The sequence below is a fragment of the Salvelinus fontinalis genome, chromosome 18 (genome assembly GCF_029448725.1).
Source record: "Salvelinus fontinalis isolate EN_2023a chromosome 18, ASM2944872v1, whole genome shotgun sequence".
NCBI lineage: Eukaryota > Metazoa > Chordata > Actinopteri > Salmoniformes > Salmonidae > Salvelinus > Salvelinus fontinalis.
In genome coordinates this window covers 2180044-2201063 of record NC_074682.1, presented here as the reverse complement: position 1 = coordinate 2201063, position 21020 = coordinate 2180044, and the positions used below count along the sequence as shown (strand labels likewise).

Here is a 21020-nt window from a genome sequence, read left to right as displayed (position 1 = left end):
GTCATCATGAATATTCTATTGAAATGGTTACTTGCATAGTGGAGTCATTTGTTTAGACATGTAGCTAGCTAGCTAAACAATGAACCATAATCCCAACTCACACCGTTACTACCTGGCTCTGAGATACGAATAATGTTTCTACAAAGATCATACACGTAACGTTAGCTAGCGAGCCAGCCAGCTAGCGAGCCAGCCAGCTAGCGTTAGAAGGCCAGCATCTCGGAGTCGCTTCTTCCCTGTTGGCGTTGAGACTGGTGTTTTATGGGTACTATTGAATGAAGCTGCCAGTTGAGGACTTGTGATGGGTCTGTTTCTCAAACTAGACACTCTAATGCACTAGTCCTCTTTCTCAGTTGTGCACCGGGGCCTCCCACTCCTCTTTCTACTCTGGTTAGAGCCAGTTTGGCTGTTCTGCGAAGGAAGTAGTACACAACGTTGTACGAGATCTTCAGTTTCTTGGCAATTTCTCGCAGGGAATATTCTTCATTTCTCAGAACAAGCATAGCCTGATGAGTTTCAGATAAAAGTTCTAGGTTTCTTGCCATTCTGAGCCTGTAATTGAACCCACAAATGCTGATGCTCCAGATACTCAACTAGTCTAAAGAAGGACAGTTTTATTGCTTCTTTAATTAGCACAACAGTTTTCAGCTGTGCTAACATAATTGCAAAAGGGTTTTCTAATGCTCCATTAGCCTTTTAAAATGATAAACTTGTATTTAGCTAACACAAAGTGCCATTGGAACACAGGAGTGATGGTTGCTGATAATGGGCCTATGTATGCCTATGTAGATATTCCATACAAAATCTGCCGTTTACAGCTAAAATAATCATTTACAACATTAACAATGTCTACACTGTATTTCTGATCAATTTGATGTTATTTTAAATGGACAAAAAATTTGCTTTTCTTTCAAAAAATGGAACATGTCTAAGTGACTGTAACGGTAGTCCTCCTACTCTTCAACCGAAAAGGAGGAGTAGTGATTCGACCAAGGCGCAGAGGGTTGTGAATACATAATTTTAATTAACAAGACGGAAAAAACACGAAACGAAATACACTTGAATGATTAACAAAATAACAAAACGGAATAGACAGACCTGGACATGGAACTTACATAAAACACGAAGAACGCACGAACAGGGAAAATAGACTACACAAAATGACGATGTACAAAAACAAACCGAACAGTCCCGTATGGTGCGACAAACACTGACACAGGAGACAACCACCCACAACGAACACTGTGAAACAACCTACCTAAATATGACTCTCAATTAGAGGAACGCCAAACACCTGCCTCTAATTAAGAGCCTTACCAGGCAACCCTAAACCAACATAGAAACAGAAAACATAGAATGCCCACCCAAACTCACGTCCTGACCAACTAACACATACAACAAACTAACAGAAATAGGCCAGGAACGTGACATAACCCCCCCCATAAGGTGCGAACTCCGGGCGCACCAGCACAAAGTCTAGGGGAGGGTCTGGGTGGGTATCTGACCACGGTGGTGGCTCAGGCTCAGGGCGAGGTCCCCACCCCACCATAGTCAATCCCAGCTTACCTCTCCCCCTACAAATGACCACCCTCATATTACCCCCACTTAATCTTTTGGGTAACATCGACACAAGGGGCAGCACCGGGATAGAGGGATAGCTCAGGACAGAGGGATAGCTCAGGACAGAGGGATAGCTCAGGATAGAGAGGTAGCTCAGGATAGAGAGGTAGCTCAGGATAGAGGGGCAACTCCGGACTGAAAGGCAGCTCCGGACAGAGAGACAGCTCTGGACTGAGGGGCAGTTCTGGATAAATAGCCGCTCTGGGCTGAGGGACAGCTCAATACTGGCTGACGACTCTGGACGCTCATGGCTGGCTGACGGCTCTGGACGCTCATGGCTGGCTGACGGCTCTGGACGCTCATGGCTGGCTGACGGCTCTGGACGCTCATGGCTGGCTGACGGCTCTGGACGCTCATGGCTGGCTGACGGCTCTGGACGCTCATGGCTCACTGACGGCTCTGGCAGATCCTGTCTGGTTGGCGGCTCTGGCAGATCCTGTCTGGATGGTGGCTCTGGCAGATCCTGTCTGGTTGGCGGCTCTGGCAGATCCTGTCTGGTTGGCGGCTCTGGCAGATCCTGTCTGGTTGGCGGCTCTGGCAGATCCTGTCTGGTTGGCGGCTCTGGCAGATCCTGACTGACGAATGGCTCTAGCGGCTCCTGACTGACTAACGGCTCTGACGGCTCGGGACAGACGGGCGGCTCTAATGGCTCGGGACAGACGGATGGCTCAGACGGCGCTGGGGAGACGGATGGCTCAGACGGCGCTGGGGAGACGGATGGCTCAGACGGCGCTGGGGAGACGGATGGCTCAGATGGCGCTGCGGAGACGGATGGCTCAGATGGCGCTGCGGAGACGGATGGCTCAGATGGCGCTGCGGAGACGGATGGCTCAGATGGCGCTGCGGAGACGGATGGCTCAGACTGATCCTGTCTGGCGGAAGGCTTTGGCTGCTCCTGTCTGGCGGAAAGCTCTAGCGGCTCCTGTCTGGCGGAAGGCTCTAGCGGCTCCTGTCTGGCGGAAGGCTCTGTAGGCTCATGGCAGACAGGCAGCTTTGCAGGCTCATGGCAGACGGGCGGCTTTGCAGGCTCATGGCAGACGGGCAGTTCAGGCGCCGTTGGGCAGACTCTGGCCGGCTGAGAGGCACTGTAGGCCTGGTGCGTGGTGCCGGAACTGGAGGCACCGGACTGAAGACACGCACTTCAAGCCTAGTGCGGGGAGCAGGGACAGGGCACACTGACTTCTCAAAGCGTACTATATGCCTGGTGCGTGGTACCGGCACTGGTGGCACCGGGCTGAGAGCACGCACGTCAGGACGAGTACGGGGAGAAGGAACAGTGTGTACAGGGCTCTGGAGACGCACAGGTGGCTTAGTGCGTGGTGCCGGAACTGGAGGCACTGGGCTGGAGACACGCACCATAGAGAGAGTGCGTGGAGGAGGAACAGGGCTCTGGAAACGCACTGGAAGCCTGGTGCGTGGTGTAGGCACTGGTGGTACTGGGCTGGGGCGGGGAGGTAGCGCCGGAAATACCGGACCGTGCAGGCGTACTGGCTCCCTTGAGCACCGAGCCTGCCCAACCTTACCTGGTTGAATGCTCCCCTTCGCCCGACCAGTGCGGGGAGGTGGAATAACCCGCACCGGGCTATGTAGGCGAACCGGGGACACCATGCGTAAGGCTGGTGCCATGTAAGCCGGCCCAAGGAGACGTACTGGTGGCCAGATATGTAGGGCCGGCTTCATGACATTTGGCTCAATGCCCAATCTAGCCCTACCAGTGCGGGGAGGTGGAATAACCCGCACTGGGCTATGCACACGTACAGGGGACACCGTGCGCTCTACTGCGTAACACGGTGTCTGCCCGTACTCCCGCTCTCCACGGTTAGCCTGGTAAGTGGGCGCAGGTCTCCTACCTGCCCTTGGCCCACTACCTCTTAGCCCCCCCCAAGAAATTTTTGGGTGGTACTTTTCGGGCTTCCGTGCTAGACGCGTCCCCTCATAACGCCTGTTCCCTTCTCCGGTTGCCTCTGCTCTCCTCAGTGCCTCCAGCTGTTCCCATGGGAGGCGATCCCTTCCAGCCAGGATCTCCTCCCATGTGTAGCAACCTTTCCCGTCCAAAACATCCTCCCAAGTCCATTCCTCCTTCTTGCGCTGTCCCTTCCTCCGAGTACACCGCTGCTTGATTCTGGATTGGTGGGTGGTTCTGTAATGGTAGTCCTCCTCCTCTTCAACCGAAAAGGAGGAGTAGTGATTCGACCAAGGCGCAGCGGGTTGTGAATACATAATTTTAATTAATTAACAAGACGGAAAAAACACGAAACGAAATACACTTGAATGATTAACAAAATAACAAAACGGAATAGACAGACCTGGACATGGAACTTACATAAAACACGAAGAACGCACGAACAGGGAAAATAGACTACACAAAATGATGATGTACAAAATGGTGCGACAAACACTGACACAGGAGACAACCACCCACAACAAACACTGTGAAACAACCTACCTAAATATGACTCTCAATTAGAGGAACGCCAAACACCTGCCTCTAATTAAGAGCCATACCAGGCAACCCTAAACCAACATAGAAACAGAAAACATAGAATGCCCACCCAAACTCACGTCCTGACCAACTAACACATACAACAAACTAACAGAAATAGGTCAGGAACGTGACAGTGACCCTAAACTTTTGAACGGTAGTTTAGATGTGATTGAAATTAGATAATAATTGTTTGATTTACACTTTGTTTTAAGCTTGAGCTTTTATTGAGTGTACTTTTGAGTTGACATGTCTTCCTTTTAATAATAATTTGTAACTGGTAATTGGTTGTTTGTGTTTAATTCTTATCTTCAAGGGACATTTAATCATTGAGCAGTTCTCCATACTGTGTGGGTTTTATTATATTTCCTATTAAGTAAATGCATATCTTTAGGAGTGCCTTACATGTTAGGTGTAGGCACTGCTCTACATTATTTATGGTTATGCCTATACATGCTTACACACATTAACCGTCACATGCTGACTACTTACAGACCACCTAGTCTAATGGACCTATTATTTAGGTGTGTGAGAGTACTATTAGACTAGATGGTCTCTATGAAGTCAGACTGTCAGCCTTTGATTAGCTAGCAAAAATAGCTAGCTCAAATCGTGTCTCTTCCACTCTCTGGCCTTGGACTGTTGCCTAGCAACAGGTCAATTCCCAAAATATGTCACACATGCAGTCAGGTAACCAAAACAGTCCCTGACAGAAAAAGCTAACCAGGGGGAAGAAAAAAAATGGTGTCTCACTACACTCCACTGTAAACAATATGGCAGTACTTGAAATTGATACAACTTAATTTGATAGGACTTTGTGCAGATTCAGATTCCCTTTCTTTAAATGTATGGCCTCCGTTCTAGGAATAAGGCATGCCTTTCATTAAATAGTAGAAAACAAACAATTCAGTTGACATTATGATGACATCATCTATATCAGTGTTTCCCAACTCCAGTCCTCGAGTACCCCCAACAGCACACACGTTTGTTGTAGGATTTGGGAAACTTAGCTTTAAAAATGCAAAATTCTCTCAGCCTCATTGCAAAAAAAATTGTTGAATAGCATGAGATTAGGTATAAAACGTAACATTTTTCTTTCTCCCCCATTGCAATATGTGTAGAATTGCAGAAAATTTGCTTTAAAAGAGCAACATTTTCTCTCAGCCTCATGAGCTTCAGCGAGGGACTCTCTACCACAGTACGATGTCATGCAGACTGGTACTGACAAATCAGGAATTAAAGATGATACAAGAGGTATTCAATACACTATAGAAAATCCAACCCTGCCCGCGTTCCCCTTCCTATATCAATCCCACCAATCAGATAACCCCTTTTATCACCGGCCAGTCTTATTTAAAAGTCCACAGATTGAGCTGAATGTTCATATTGGGCTGATAAGCAGCAAAAATAACTGAGTCAACCACTAAGAGAAACAATAAAGAGGACACAATAGAAAAGTAGAGTAGAGAGAATAGAAATAACAGCAACAACGGTTTATTTGTCATACTGAAATTATTCTTAAAAATTGTCACATATACAGCTCTTAGATATATCATAAATGCAACAAAAATGGGGCATTGGATTTTCACAATATCTCACAAAACACACATGCAGTTTCAACAGCTTACTCTCTGTTACTCTTGTATCGCCAAATAAGACTTCATCACTAAGTAACTGTATGACTGCTCCTTAAGAACAAGACACACATTGGCTAACAGTCGATGGTACACATAGTTGTCCTTTACTGATCCTCAAACATGCTAGTTCATTTTGCTGTGCTGATCATTAACATGGGTTAATAACTTAAAATCAATTTGAGTTATCACTGGTCAGTTTTCCAAGGTCTCAGGGTGTATCCACTTCCTTAAAGGTTTTGTGTCCTCAATTTTTTTAAACATTGAGGGCATTTTAACACTTTAAGATGAAGCCAAAACAAACATGATTGTTTGGAATACACAGTGTGGCGGCTAACTTGGTGATAATGTACAGTTGAAGTCAGAAGTTTGCATACACTTAGGTTGGAGTCAATTAAACTTGTTTTTCAACCACTCCACAAATTTCCTGTATCACAATTCCAGTGGGTCAGAAATTGAAATACACTAAGTTGACTGTGCCTTTAAACAGCTTGGGAAATTCCAGAAAATGAATTCATGGCTTTAGAAGCTTCTGATAGGCTAATTGACATCATTTGAGTCAATTGGAGGGGTACCTGTGGATGTATTTCAAGGCCTACCTTCAAACTCAGTGCCTCTTTGCTTGACATCATGGGAAAATCCAAAGAAATCAACCAAGACCTCAAAAAAAATTGTAGACCTCCACAAGTTTGGTTCATCCTTGGGAGAAATTTCCAAATGCCTGAAGGTACCACGTTCATCTGTACAAACAATAGTACGCAAGTATAAACACCATGGGACCATGCAGCCGTCATACCACTCAGGAAGGAGACACAATCTATCTCCTAAAGATTAATGTACTTTGGTGCGAAAAGTGCAAATCAATCCCAGAACAACAGCAAAGGACCTTGTGAAGATGCTGGAGGAAACAGGTACAAAAGTATCTATATCCACAGTAAAACCAGTCCTATATCGACATAACCTGAAAGGCCCTTCAGCAAGGAAGAAGCCACTGCTCCGAAACCGCCATTAAAAAGGCCAGACTACGGTTTGCAACTGCACATGGGGACAAAGATTGTACTTTTTGGAGAAATGTTCTCTGGTCTGATGAAACAAAAATAGAACTATTTCGTTATGTTTGGAGGAAAAGGGGGGACGCTTGCAAGCTGAAGAACACCATCCCAACCGTGAAGGATTGGGGTGGCAGCATCATGTTGTGGGGGTGCTTTGCTGCAAGAGGGACTGGTGCACTTCACAAAATAGATGGCATCATGAGGCAGGAAAATTATGTGGATATATTGAAGCAACATCTCCAGACATCAGTCAGGAAGTTAAAGCTTGGTCGCAAATGGGTCTTCCAAATGGTCAATGACCCAAGCATACTTCCAAAGTTGTGTAAAGATGGCCTAAGGACAACAAAGTCAAGGTATTGGAGTGGCCATCACAAAGCCCTGACCTCAATCCTATAGACAATTTGTGGGCAGAAATGAAAAAGCATGTGCGAGCAAGGAGGCCTACAAACCTGACTCAGTTACACCAGCTCTGTCAGGAGGAATGGGCCTAAATTCACCCAACTTATTGTGGGAAGCTTGTGGAAGGCTACCCGAAACGTTTGACCCAAGTTAAACAATTTAAAGGCAATGCTACCAAATACTAATTGAGTGTATGTGAACTTCTCACCCACTGGGAATGTGATGAAAGAAATAAAAGCTGAAATAAATAATTCTCTCTAATATTATTCTGACATTTCACATTATTAAAATGAAGTGGTGATCCTAACTGACCTAAGACAGGGAATTTTACTAGGATTAAATGTCAGGAATTGTGAAAACCTGAGTTTAAATGTATTTGGCGAAGGTGTATGTAAACTTCCAACTTCAACTGTAATTGTGATAACATAAGTTCTTGTGTGTAAAATGTGTGTAAAATGTGAAGACGATATCATGCTAACCGTCATTCAATCGTCAAATGTCAACATACATCAGTATTGCATCAGCCATAACATGAATACTGTGAGCATTATTGTGATGCCACAGTTGTTCACCTTTTGGGATAGTTTACATTCATTCATGCTCCTTGACATGACGGCAAAAACAGACGGGTACCCAAACTAAGTGAGAAGGTATTGAAGTGTATTCCAGTTGTGCATACGTGAAATGTATGTATTCACGTGTAATAACTGAAAACGTAGACTAGCAGGGCCTTTATGAGTCCAACATCTCTGTAGTAATACAACATTACCTAACATTCATCAAACACAATCAGATTAACATGGACATTCAACGTAAGCTCTCTTTTTAACAGTTTGAATAACAAGCAATGCAACATTACTCTTGGTCGTAACCTATAGACAGACACTTTATTGATGGTTGAAAACACCATTATAAGAAAAAGCCTCCTAAAACCTTGAACTGATATCTACGGCTAGAGTACTCTGCAAGTTTCATCAATGTACAATACTTATGAGTAGGCCTATGACGTGAACAGCAGCAATTGTGGAGGTCAAATATTTTCTACGTTACATTGACCCAACAATGGTTCTGTATATACACTGTTTAGAAATAGTTGTTAAATATCTGTAAACTTAATTCTCTGATATATTGTCTATATTTGTTGTGAATATAATATTAACTCCATGATTCAAAATGAAAACAAACGGCCACCTTTACATAACTTACAGTATATATGGCTAATAGCAGTAAGCCAGACATTTGTCATTTCTTCCAGGAAAATGTGCTTCTCTTTTCCAAAAGTGCACTTGCCAATATGGACCAACAATGAGTGTACAACACAGCATTTGAATGATTTTATATGATTTTACTTCGTATTATTACTATTATTATTTGTTAGTATTGTTTCACTCACTTCTCGTTGACCTGCATTGTTGGAGCTCTGAGCATACAAATTTCAATGTACCCTGCAAACACATCTGCAACCCTGTGCATGTGACTAATACACTCTGATTTAGATTTGGTTTTATGTTGGGCTATTACATGTATTACATACACTGACGGGATATCAACTTCGCAGTTGAATTGTAAGAGAAGACAAATTGACAAATGCTTAGCCTCAGTTGATGTTAAAGGAGCCTTCGCTTTTAGTCATTAATATGCTTTCTGAGCCTTATAAATTGTCTCATTCAGTTGCTCTATATGTAATGCATCACCGGATGGTAAGAAAATCGTAATCTGTATACTAGCACTTTATTCTTACCACTTTCTTTATAAGTGATTAGCTTTCTCCATTAAATCATTTGAAAAGGCCTTTGGTTTGCATCAAATAATTTGGTCTATAGTAATATTTCATTTGGATAATAACTGTCATCTGGAGGCGATATATTTCATTATCACGAATGTTTGATATTTATAATAAATAAATATATATTGTGCTGCTGCTGTTTAACATGCTGATTTGAAAAGAGAGGGGGGGGGGGGGGAGAAAGAGAGATTTATTCTTCCAGCGCCATTATTCCATTGCAAAGTTTCATAAGGACTCCTCTGATATTTGATCTATGTTACCAAATGGCTCTAATGTATTTTTAAAGATAAAGGCTAAATTTGTAGCAAACAACTGGGACAATTATAGTATATAATTATGACCCCATTTCTTTGGTCAAGACCTTGCATGATGGTGTGTGTATGGACATTCTCCTTAACACATTTTGGAGGAAAAGTTGTTGCCAGTTCTCCACATTTGGTATATATATTTCTACACCATTATGAAATAAAATAATCTGTTGTTTTCCATAAATTCAGCAAAAACCTGGCCAAAGCCTCTGATGCAAATCTAACATTTCACTTGCTTAGATGTTTTTGTTTGTGCTGCTGTATATTCTTGCCAAGACCACGTTATAATAACAACCAACAGGTTAAGTGGCTCCAGTGAGTTGCTACATATTTAACTTGGCTTATTGGCTCACATGAGCTTAGTATGTTAGCATATGTGTACACAATTTACAGCGACTAACTTTTTAAGGCATTGTATCCTTACATGATAATAATAATAACAACAACAGCATTTGTAGGCCTATACATATTGTACATGTTTTGTTCATTAACAATGTGATACATATATTATCCAGACATATATTCAAGTCTTGAAAAGATGCTGATAGCTGATAGCCATCTGTTTACAGCATGTCAAGTTAGCCTATACAGATCCATCTCAGTCTCTGATTTGATCCTACATCCATCAATACATGATGTGCAGTTCCAGATGTGCTCGTAGTCTTAACCACATTCAGCTTACCTTGCTTGCTTCACTTTTCACAAAGCCCCTCAAGCAATGATTTACAACCCTTCACATAGTCTGGGGATAGAAATGTGCTCAGATTGTGCTACTCCTGTTGGGTCCCACTGGACATCTGTGTTCCATCTGTACTTGTGGCTGGAGCTGTGGTGCCAGTGTGACTAGGTTCACATTCAACAATAGATTCTCCCCCCTCGCCCAACTGTCTCATCCGCAGGTGAATCGACCCGTACGTCTTCCTGGGTTGGACAAAAGTCCTCTGGCGGTACAGCTCACCTTTGCATATGGACACCATTAGCAAGATGGACAAGAGCATCCCCCCTAGAGTCAACAGTCCCAGGCCTGCTATGATACACTTGTCGAGGTGCGAGCCCAGTTGTGCGTAGTACATCTCCAGTTTCTCCATCTGACGAGCTGACACCAGGTCTGGGTTGACCTTAGCCTCTCGGGGGATGGTGTAGGCAATGATTACCAGTACTATTCCACCCACCAAGAACACCAGGGCAGATATAAACCCATAGTCGACAGAATGGTCATTGAAGTCAGTCACATGGCCCTCCTCAGACCGGGGTGAGAGTTCATTTCGCTGGAAAGGCTGGGGTTGTGTCTGGTAGCCCCTATCATTAGACATGGAACGATGAACAGTCGAGCTGGCTGGGTCACTGAACCTCATCTCGTGCTCTTCTTCCTGATATGACGTGTTCTCGATTCCAGCTCTGGGCGCTGTCCGGGGTCCTTGTCCCTGTCCCGGAGTTGTAGCGGCCTCGCAGGCAGCGCGCTTGTCCCCATCCCCCAATTCATGGAGCTCTACGGCATTCACAGACTCCATCGACATTCAGTGGATCTGCTCATGTCGTTAAATTATTTCGCCCTTAATTATTTTGCTGAACACCTGCAGGAATTTATGAAATTATGAAATAGACATTGACATGTAGGCTATTACGCATGCTGTGCCTGCCTCTCAAATTTGAATAGTCCACCATATTTAGTGAAATCTAAACGTAATTTAAATCGAAATAGAATATTCTAGGTTAACAAAGGCCACAATATATTTCTTTAAATTAGATAGAATAACATATGCAGCCGTCACAAAACAATAATTATTTCAAATTAAAGCGTTGAAGTGTGTAAACCTTGGTAATGGACAGCGTATTCCTTAATCAGGAAAATCACTGCCTAGAAGTGCACTAATCACATTGAACGCTGCCAATGTTAACAATCCAAACCCGCATTGACTGATCCATATAGGCGATTTTAATTATACGTATATTAAACACTTCACTGTTGATTCGCAGATTGTAGACTATTTATTTGGGAATAAATGCATCCCTCCCACCATTTAACCTCGATGGAACGCCACCATGTAGTGCTACTGCTGGTAACACAGATGCTCCGATTATCATTAAACGGGGTGGAGAGAGTCAAAAAACGTTGATATATTATTAACAAGAACAGCCTTTTTCATGATCATAATCATAGCTCATCCGCTAATTGTAGGCTACCAGATCTAGAGATTGACGAGGGTCTAGCTGTGTGACAATAGGCTGTAGGCTAAATATTTACCTTAAACAGTCGGCTACTGACACATTTTCTATATGAATTAGGCCTACATATCATGAAATCCCTTCAATTTTAGCACACGATAGAGGTTTAATAGTTTTTAAAAACAGTGCACAATCAACACTGGCATGACCTTGATGACCATCACAATAACGTTGCCTATTTATTAGATGAAATGTTACGTTTTGAGAGGTCGATATCTATATATAGGCCTATGCGTCAATGAATCAAAGAGGACAAATATTTAACAAGAATCACATTAGCCTACAATACTATAACAAACATCCTATGCATAAAAAAAACAGACGGCCTACTACTCTCTTGATATATCAATATTAAACACAGTAAAGGAAAACCTACCCCAGGTGTTGATGCACCAGTGCTAAGATTTTTTTTGTACAAAGATGCAGGTTGCGAGTGAGACGGAAAGACCTCGAGAGCGACTGGCCATGCGCAAACAAACAGTGTCGTGAAATTGGTGGTTGAAAGCGAGCACATCACTTCAGTCGGTAGTAGAGCCTTCAGTCATATTAAAAGCATAACCTGCACACAGAGCTGTAACTACGTATGAGGACGAGATCCGGACCTCGGTAATTTTTCCTAATTTGTAAAAAAATAAATAAAAATAACTATATATAGCCTATTTATGTATTTTATACACAATAAAGAAATCAGTTACGGATGAACATCTAAATATTATTCCCAGCATTGATCAAAGCTCAGAACGCTTATAGACCTATTCTTGATCGGACTGCGTTTCTAATCACGCCTGTCTCTTTGTGAACGAGTAGAATCATTCCTTATATTCGCCTGTTTCCCCCGGATTTGCCTCCTGGATTTGCCTTTTTTAGCAGCACATTCACCCCTCTCTCAATCGGCTTCCTCCGAGGGCCTGAGACGTGAAACGACCTAGCCTACCCCAGCTCGCAGTCGGCTCAAGTTTGTAGCATATCGTGATTCACACGTGTGAATTTCACAGATAGAACAATGAGACAGAAATTCCACCGGATGTATAAATGTAAAGCATTCCCTTGGCTTTTCCACTCACTACAAAATTTAGTCCACTCTGCAGTGGGAGACGATGTAACGTGATGGATTACATTTCATCTCAATACAATTTTCTCTTCCCCAAACTAAAATCTGTTACATACAGAGTGAACAAAGTTTTGTAGACCTTACGCTTTGCCAAAGTTTCAAAATATTGTGTTGTTTTGAAGGAGTGCAAAGGCGAATTTAGTTATTACACACGCGCACTTCACGAAGTAGGCGTTCCCTAAAGGAAATATGCAAATATATGACAGCACGCGCCAATAGGATCTCTCTACCTCTGCTTGGCTCCACCCATCTCCTTGCTTGTTCTTCCACTATGACTCATTTGTTACCATTTGAAATGACAGGCTGTGGTCTTTCTTGGTTTATTTATTCATTTATTTGCTTGTATCATGACGTGTGAAAAATGTAACGTGGCAAAGTTGTAACTTGACATTTGAATACATTCAGTACTATTTGCAAGCGTGCAGCGTGCAATTTGAGCATTTAATAAACTTGTTGTAATATTCAAATGTGTAAACATACTGAATTGTAATTGGATGCATTTTACCGCCATATCATACTGTGCTATGATTGGTTAAGACCAACCAAATGGTTAAGCATGCAAAACAAGACACTTGTGACTGTTGAATCTTCTTCTGTGAATATAAAATACATTTTACAATGTCGAAACTGCGTGCTGAAACAAGTATAGGTGCTGCGTCCCAAAGCATGGTTAACTTCACACGTGAAGTGTATGGAAGTGGGCGTGTCAACCGAAGTGGGAGGATCAGCAGCAATAGGCGTTAAACAAAAAGCCAGTCTATTGTTGGAGAATCATTACTGTGCCGTTTGAATGTTAATAACACAGTGTATAGTTGTCTAATGTTTGTGGGGCATATAACTTGTTTAACGATACTACTCGAATCACTACGATCAATAAAATATTTTCTTGGGTGTACTTTAAACAGAGCTGAGATTTGCTTCAAAGTGCATTCCCCCTATTGCTTTTTCCTATCAAGTTGTTTCAGATATACACAAGTGCCTAGGGAAGAGGGGTTAGGGATTCTTCTGGTCAGGGCCTAACTATACTAGCCCAATATTCACATGGCCTAGAGATATCACTTATTGGGACAGTGGTTAGGGTGTTTGTCATTGATGCTGGTGACCTGGGTTCAAAACCTGTATAAGGGAGACACCCTACTCTCATATTCTTAGTAATCTACTATATGTTAATGTTATTATTGCTGTTTTAAATAGAATTTATCAGACATTTCGATTGTTTATGTCGAAATTGAGTTGTTTATGCATATTTGTTTATTACCATAATGTGTATAGATTTCTACGCATTTCTGGAACTTTGGCTACCGGCTTTATGCCTTTGTGCACGACCTCCAGATGCTTCTTCAGGTTTGATGGGGTGTTTCTGGACAAAGAGATCAATGCTGCCTTTGCAGAGTTTGCATTTGACTAAAATGTTGTTCTCCTTCTCCTCGATTAACTCAAAATAATGGGACCATTTTCACAAGGAAAAGGTTAAGTGGGGTAACAACAACAGCTTTAAGATAGCCAACAGCATGATTTCTGTTAGCATTAGACAAGGCTTTAAAAAATATATATAATACGCCGGTAGAGATATGCTTCTGAAAGTAATATATAGCTTACTTGAAAAAGTAACTAATAATATTACAATATTTGAAGACAGTAACTCGTTATATTACTCTGTTACTCATAAAAGTAATACAACTGTATGTAACATATTACCCCCAACACTGGTCCCAAGCGATTCTATTGCAATTTGTCTATTTTTCCATATTCAAACTTGGAGATGGAACTTTGTGTTGTGTATTGTTTTGGAATATCTGGCACATCATTGCTTAAATGGCAAATGTGAGAAAGTTTCTGATATTCTAAGAATATGGCAACTATGTTCTGGGTATATTTCAGAAGCAACACTACCACCTGGGCCATGTTTCGGTAGCAAATAAGGAATGTTACAGATGGAAATGCAATAATGAGAGCCGATGTGATTCCTTATCAGAGACACGTTTGTTCTACATGTGGTGTGGATTTCCAAACGACGATAGAGAATTCTCTTTGAGATGCTCAGCTATCCAGAATTCTACCGATTCTCATATTTCAATGAGAAACACACTTTAATTCGATCATATAGGTGTGTTGTAACTGTTGCCAAATAATGACATTATCATATATTGCTAAGAATGTGAGAGTAGGGAGATACCCCTAGCGGCCCCGGGTCTCAAACCCACGCAACCAGCACAAATGACAAACACCCTAACCACGGTCCAAATAAGGGATATCTCTAGGGCAGGGGTGGGCAACTCTGTGTGAGGGTTTGTTCCGGACAGGGCCTAACTATACTGGCCCAATAACCAAGCACATGCCCTAGAGCAGGGGGTCCTCTGGGGCCTGATTGGTGTCACACTCCTTCTCCATCCCTAGCAAACACAGCTGATTAATCAAATTGCATTCCAAACTAAATATAATGATTAGGGGATTATTGGAGTCAGATAGGCTAGCTGTGACTGGGGCAAAACTGTGGCACCAATCAGGCCCCCGAGGACTGGAATTGCCCACTGCTTATTGGGCCAGTATTGTTAGGCCCTGTCAAGAACAAAACCTCACACTGGGTTCCCCAACTGGTGGCACGCTGACCAGATAGATTTTTTTTTGTCCCCCCAAGTTTTCTGAGCAAAAAAAGAGTATTGTTTGGACATAAGAAAACTGTTAAAGCTTGATCAAATCAGCTCCAAGTGATTTTAATTTTGGAAATATTTTCCAAAGTATTCCCACACATAATAAAGAGATATATGTGATCGTACACAAATGTAAGCAAGGTTTGAAATGATTACGTTTTAGTCAAATGTTATATATGTTTGGGATTCTTGCTGTCAATTTGCAGTCTATTAATTATGAGTAATTATGTTCCTGCCCTCTGCCCTCTCCTTATTTTTTCTCATAAATCTACACATAATACCCCATAATGACGAAGCATAAACAGGTTTTTAGAAATGTTTGCAAATGTATTCAAAATAAAAAACTGAACTATCACATTCACAGAAGTATTCAGACCCTTTACTCAGTACTTTATTGAAGAACCTTCAGCAGCGATTACAGCCTCGAGTCTTCCTGAGTATGACGCTACAAGCTTGGCACACCTGTATTTGAGGAGTTTCTCCCATTCTTCTCTGTAGATCCTCTCAAGCTCTGTCGGGTTGGATGGGGAGCGTCGCTGCACAGCTATTTTCAGGTCTCCCCAGAGATGTTCGATCGGGTTCAGGTCCGGGTTGTTGGAGGGTGAACATTCGCCACCAGTCTGAGGTCCTGAGCGCTCTGGAGCATGTTTTTAACAAGGATCTCTCTTTACTTTGCTCTGTTCATCTTTCCCTTGATCCTAACTAGTCTCCCAGTCCCTGCCACTGAAAAACATCCCCACAGCATATTGCTGCCACCACCATGCTTCACCGTAGGGTTGGTGCAAGGTTTCCTCCAGACGTGACACTTGGCATTCAGGCAAAAGAGTTCAACCATGGTTTCATCAGACCAGAGAATCTTGTGTCTAATGAACTGAGAGTGCTTTAAGGTGCATTTTGGTAAACCCCAAGCGGGCTGTCATGTGCCTTTTACCGAGGAGTGGCTTCTGTCTGGCCATTCTGTCATAAAGGCCTGATTGGTGGTGGAGTGCTGCAGAGATGGTTGTCCTTCTGGAAGGTTCTCCCATCTCCACAGAGGAACTCTGGAGCTCTGGCAGAGTGACCATCGGGACCACCCTGACCAAGTCCCTTTTCCCCCGATTGCTCAGTTTGGCCGGGCGGCCAGCTCTAGGAAGAGTCTTGGTGGTTCCAAACTTCTTCCATTTAAGAATGATAGAGGCCAATGTGTTCTTGGGGACCTTCAATGCTGCAGACATTTTTCGGTACCCTTCCCCAGATCTGTGCCTCAACACAATCCTGTCTCTGAGCTCTACGGACTATTCCTTCGACCTCATGGCCTGGTTTTTGCTCTGACATGCACTGTCAACTGTGGAACCTTATATAGATAGGTGTGTCCCTTTCCAAATCCTGTCAAATCAATTGAATTTACCACAGGTGGACTCCAATCAAGTTGTAGAAACATCTTAAGGTACCTGAGCTTAACTTCGAGTCTCATAGCAAAGGGTCTGAATACTTTTATATTTAATAAATGTGCAAAAATATCAAAAGCTTTTTTTGCTTTGTCATTATGGGGTACTGTGTGTAGATTGATGAGGGGAAAAATATTGAATCCATTTTGTAATAAGGCTGTAAGGTAACAAAATGTGGAAAAAGTCAAGGGGTCTGAATACTTTCCGAATGCACTGTAAATCTCAGCTCTGTTAAAAGTACACTCAAAATAAACTTTTATTGATCATTGTGATTTAGGAGTATCAATTAAACATGTTTATTTGCCCCACTAACATTAGACAACTATATAGAAAGCCCTTAAATTGTTGAACTAAGTAAAATTAAATCAATGATGAGAGAGAGAACAGTCAACTGACACAGACATGGTGGTGTAACAGGAAGATCTGAATGTTGAGAACCAAGAGGTTGTGAATTCAAATCCCAGGTGAGGACATGTTGAATAACAATGACTGCATAAATGAACATGCACAATGTAATCATGTATGTCAAATACGCAAGTTGAAAACACAATGTTAAAAGAACTGTGAATGGATCAGTGGTTCACCAATCAAGGCCTCGATAACAAGTAACAAGGTGTGATGTGTAATTAAAATATTGGGCCCATCAGGTGATGTCCTGACATCTAGACAGCGCAATGTTCTCATGAAACATGCCTGGAACATTGTACATTGTGGTAACATGGCAGCTGTGTCCTGTGTATGTTTGGTGGGGCGTTGATGGAATATTCTCCTAACCGTCCTTCTCCTAAAACTGGACACATTGCAACGTCCAATAAAATGTGTCTAGACCTTTAATCTTGTATTTTCTGAGAACATTGTAACCACGTTCTTTATAAGTTATGTTTGACATTAAGGAAATGTTATCCTAACTTTGACACCAAAACATGCTAAAAGGGTTCTCAGTAGGTTTTTGCTAACATAGAAAGAATGTTTTTCTAGCTTATGTAAAACTGGACAGTCATTAGGGGAACATTACAAAAATGTTCTCTCCCTAGAAGCATTAGCTGGGATGAGTCATTGGCTGAAAGACAGTGACTGACCTTGAAAAAATACAAAGTTCCTCCTTGGAAAACGAATACCAACACAATCCTCCTCACTAAAACGGTGCCGTTACTTACTTATTAAAACTATGTGTGATAGAACTATTGTCAACCTAAAATATTGTCATATAATTATAAATATAGTTGTCGTGGAAATTCAACTACATGTTGTGGAAATTACCACCAGGGACACCTGAAGTCTATCTTAAATTAATCATTGTTTATTAACAGCAAGCTGGAGAGGTCACAGTCAAACTGAGATGCATAAAGTACCGGTCTGAAGTGAGCTCTGCCGGGGCAGTCCCGTTAGTTCTCTTATAAACTGTTTACACAGACAACTTATATTTGGATGATTTAGCTTATTCATTTTTCATAATTAATTCCTCATTATCATTTTGGTTCATGCATGTGACCGACCAATACCTCACAAGGTTTCTTCTCTCCAAGTTGAGACCCTGAAACTGAGATATCCCTTTCGTTCTCAAAACAAGGTTCTGGGCATACTGACAAATTGCAGATACTGATATTGAGGATTCCTCCGACGCACGATCAATCAGGCACTTACATAAACCCAGAAATCGGTTATTAGAAAAGCACAAACATAACATTTTCCATTACACAGTTTGTGTTTTATGCCAATTTTCTGTTTAAATAGCCTGTATATATGCAGTACATATATATATGTATATGTAAACAGACCATAAAATGTCAAAATGTTTGGTTTCTTGGAAAGCTGTGAGTGCAATTATGATACAACATTAGTACTTGTTGCATTTAGGCCAACAACTTGTCTGAGTCCTATCAGCAACTGATTTCAGACAGCGTATAGCTGTGGATTGACTGCATTATTTGAATGTAATGTTGGCATATGGGCAGTTGGCAGTTATAAAATAAAAAAAATTGAATCATTCCTCTAAAACTGTCTCGCTAACTAACATACAGTACAGATACATTCTTCAAATTCCTTATTTTACACAGTATCTTAACACAGCACTGGCAAACCATGGCTGACCACCTCCCTGACCAAAAGACTGACATTTAGACCATCATAAGAAGGTTCATGTCCATTCTAGTATTCCAATTCCTAACTCTATGGCGGTAACTCACTCACACCACAGATGAAGATGTTCAGGTTCTCTCACAGCGTTCCCGCCTCAGACTGAGAGGTGGTGGTGGTAGTGCAAGAGGAGACATAACATTTACCAGTCTCTCGACAGTTGCATTCTAAGAGCGAGAAACAAACTAAATGGAAATCCCTCACCGTCCTCATGGCATCTTGCCGTGGCTAACAGTTGATTATATTTGCCAACTACAACTTATATTAGCTAGTTATAGAGTGGCGATGAAGAGGAGGACCTCAGCGGACCCTTTGTGTCCGGAAGTAATTCAGCCCTTCATTTTTGTCATTGCACTCTGTGGAGTTACTATTTTCTCGCGTCAATTCACTCGTGACATTCCTGGATTACTCATTATATTAATAAAGTTGGATTTAAATAACAAATATGATAGTCCGTTTAAAAAAAAGGTTAAGGGTACAAGACCGTGTACATATCTGGCTGTGTTGGCAAAATCACTACATATCCCATCAAGCCATGGTCGATGGGATGGGCTGCCCGTTGTCACAGTTCCAAGACAAGTCAGAAACGTCCAGCTACCCTACGCCAAAGACGTGGATCTCAAAACTGAACTTGAATCCGTGTTAGGTACCTGGGGTGGCAGGTAGCCTAGTGGTTAGAGCGTTGGGCCAGTAACCGAAAGGTTACTAGATTGAATCACTGAGCTGACAAGGTAAAAATCTGTTGTTCTGTTCCTGAACAAGGCAGTAAACCTACTGTTCCCCGGTAGGCTGTCATTGTAAATAAGAATTTGTTCTTAACTGACTTGCCTAGTTAAATAAAAGTTTTTAAAAAAACATTGTCTTATGACATACAGTTGAAGTCGGAAGTTTACATACACCTTAGCCAAATATGTCAGAATAATAGTAGAGAATTATTTATTTCAGATTTGATTTCTTTCATCACATTCCCAGTGGGTCAGAAGTTTACATACACTCAATTAGTATTTGGTAGCATTGCCTTTAAATTGTTTATCTTGGGTCAAATGTTTCAGGTAGCCTTCCACAAGCTTCCCACAATAAGTTGGGTGAATTTAGGCCCATTCCTCCTGACAGAGCTGGTGTAACTGAGTCAGGTTTGTAGGCTTCCTTGCTAGCACACACTTTTTCAGTTCTGCCCACACATTTTCTATAGGATTGAGGTCAGGGCTTTGTGATGGCCACTCCAGTACCTTGACTTTGTTATTCTTCAGCCATTTTGCCACAACTTTGGAAGTATGCTTGGGTCATTGTCCATTTGGAAAACCCATTTACGACCAAGCTTTAACTTCCTGACTGATGTCTTTCAATGTTGCTTCAATATATCCACATACTTTTCCTACCTTATGACGCCATCTATTTTGTGAAGTGCACCAGTCCCTGCTGCAGCAAAGCACCCCCACAACATGATGCTGCCACCCCCATCCTTCACGGTTGGGATGGTGTTCTTCGGCTTGCAAGCCTCCCCCTTTTTCCTCCAAACATAACGATGGTCATTATGGCCAAACAGTTCTATTTTTGTTTCATCAGACCAGAGGACATTTCTCTAAAAAGTAAACATTTTGTCCCCATGTGCAGTTGCAAACCGTAGTCTGGCTTATTTAATGGTGGTTTCAGAACAGTGGCTTCTTCCTTGCTGAATGGCCTTTCAGGTTATGTCGATATAGGACTTGTTTTACTGTGGATATAGATACTTTTGTACCTGTTTCCTCCAGCATCTTCACAAGGTCTTTTGCTGTTGTTCTGGGATTGATTGCACTTTTTGCACCAAAGTACATTCATCTTTAGGAGACAAAACGTGTCACCTTCCTGAGCGGTATGATGGCTGCGTGGTCCCATGGTGTTTATTCTTGCGTACTATTGTTTGTACAGATGAACATGGTACCTTCAGGCGTTTGGAAATTGCTCCCAAAGATGAACCAAACTTGTGGAGGTCTACAATTTTTTTTCTGAGGTCTTGGTTGATTTCTTTTGATTTTCTCATGATGTCAAGCAAAGAGGCACTGGGTTTGAAGGTAGACTTTGAAATACATCCACAGGTACACCACCAATTGACTCAAATGATGTCAATTAGCCTATCAGAAGCTTCTAAAGCCACGACATCATTTTCTGGAATTTTCCAAGCTGTTTAAAGTAACAGTCAACTTAGTGT

At 42.1% G+C, this 21020-nt stretch overlaps 1 protein-coding gene across 1 annotated transcript; it reads right to left on the bottom strand.

Annotated features, from left to right (window-relative positions):
• Nucleotides 1–7632: 7632 nt before the first annotated feature.
• LOC129814811 (transmembrane protein 74B-like) lies at nt 7633–12760 on the bottom strand. Its single transcript, XM_055867850.1, has 2 exons — nt 11884–12760; nt 7633–10855 (listed from the first exon to the last, which is right to left on the bottom strand). The coding sequence occupies exon 2, from the start codon at nt 10796–10798 to the stop codon at nt 10052–10054; it is 747 nt and encodes a 248-aa protein (XP_055723825.1). The 5' UTR covers nt 10799–10855; nt 11884–12760; the 3' UTR covers nt 7633–10051.
• Nucleotides 12761–21020: the final 8260 nt, after the last annotated feature.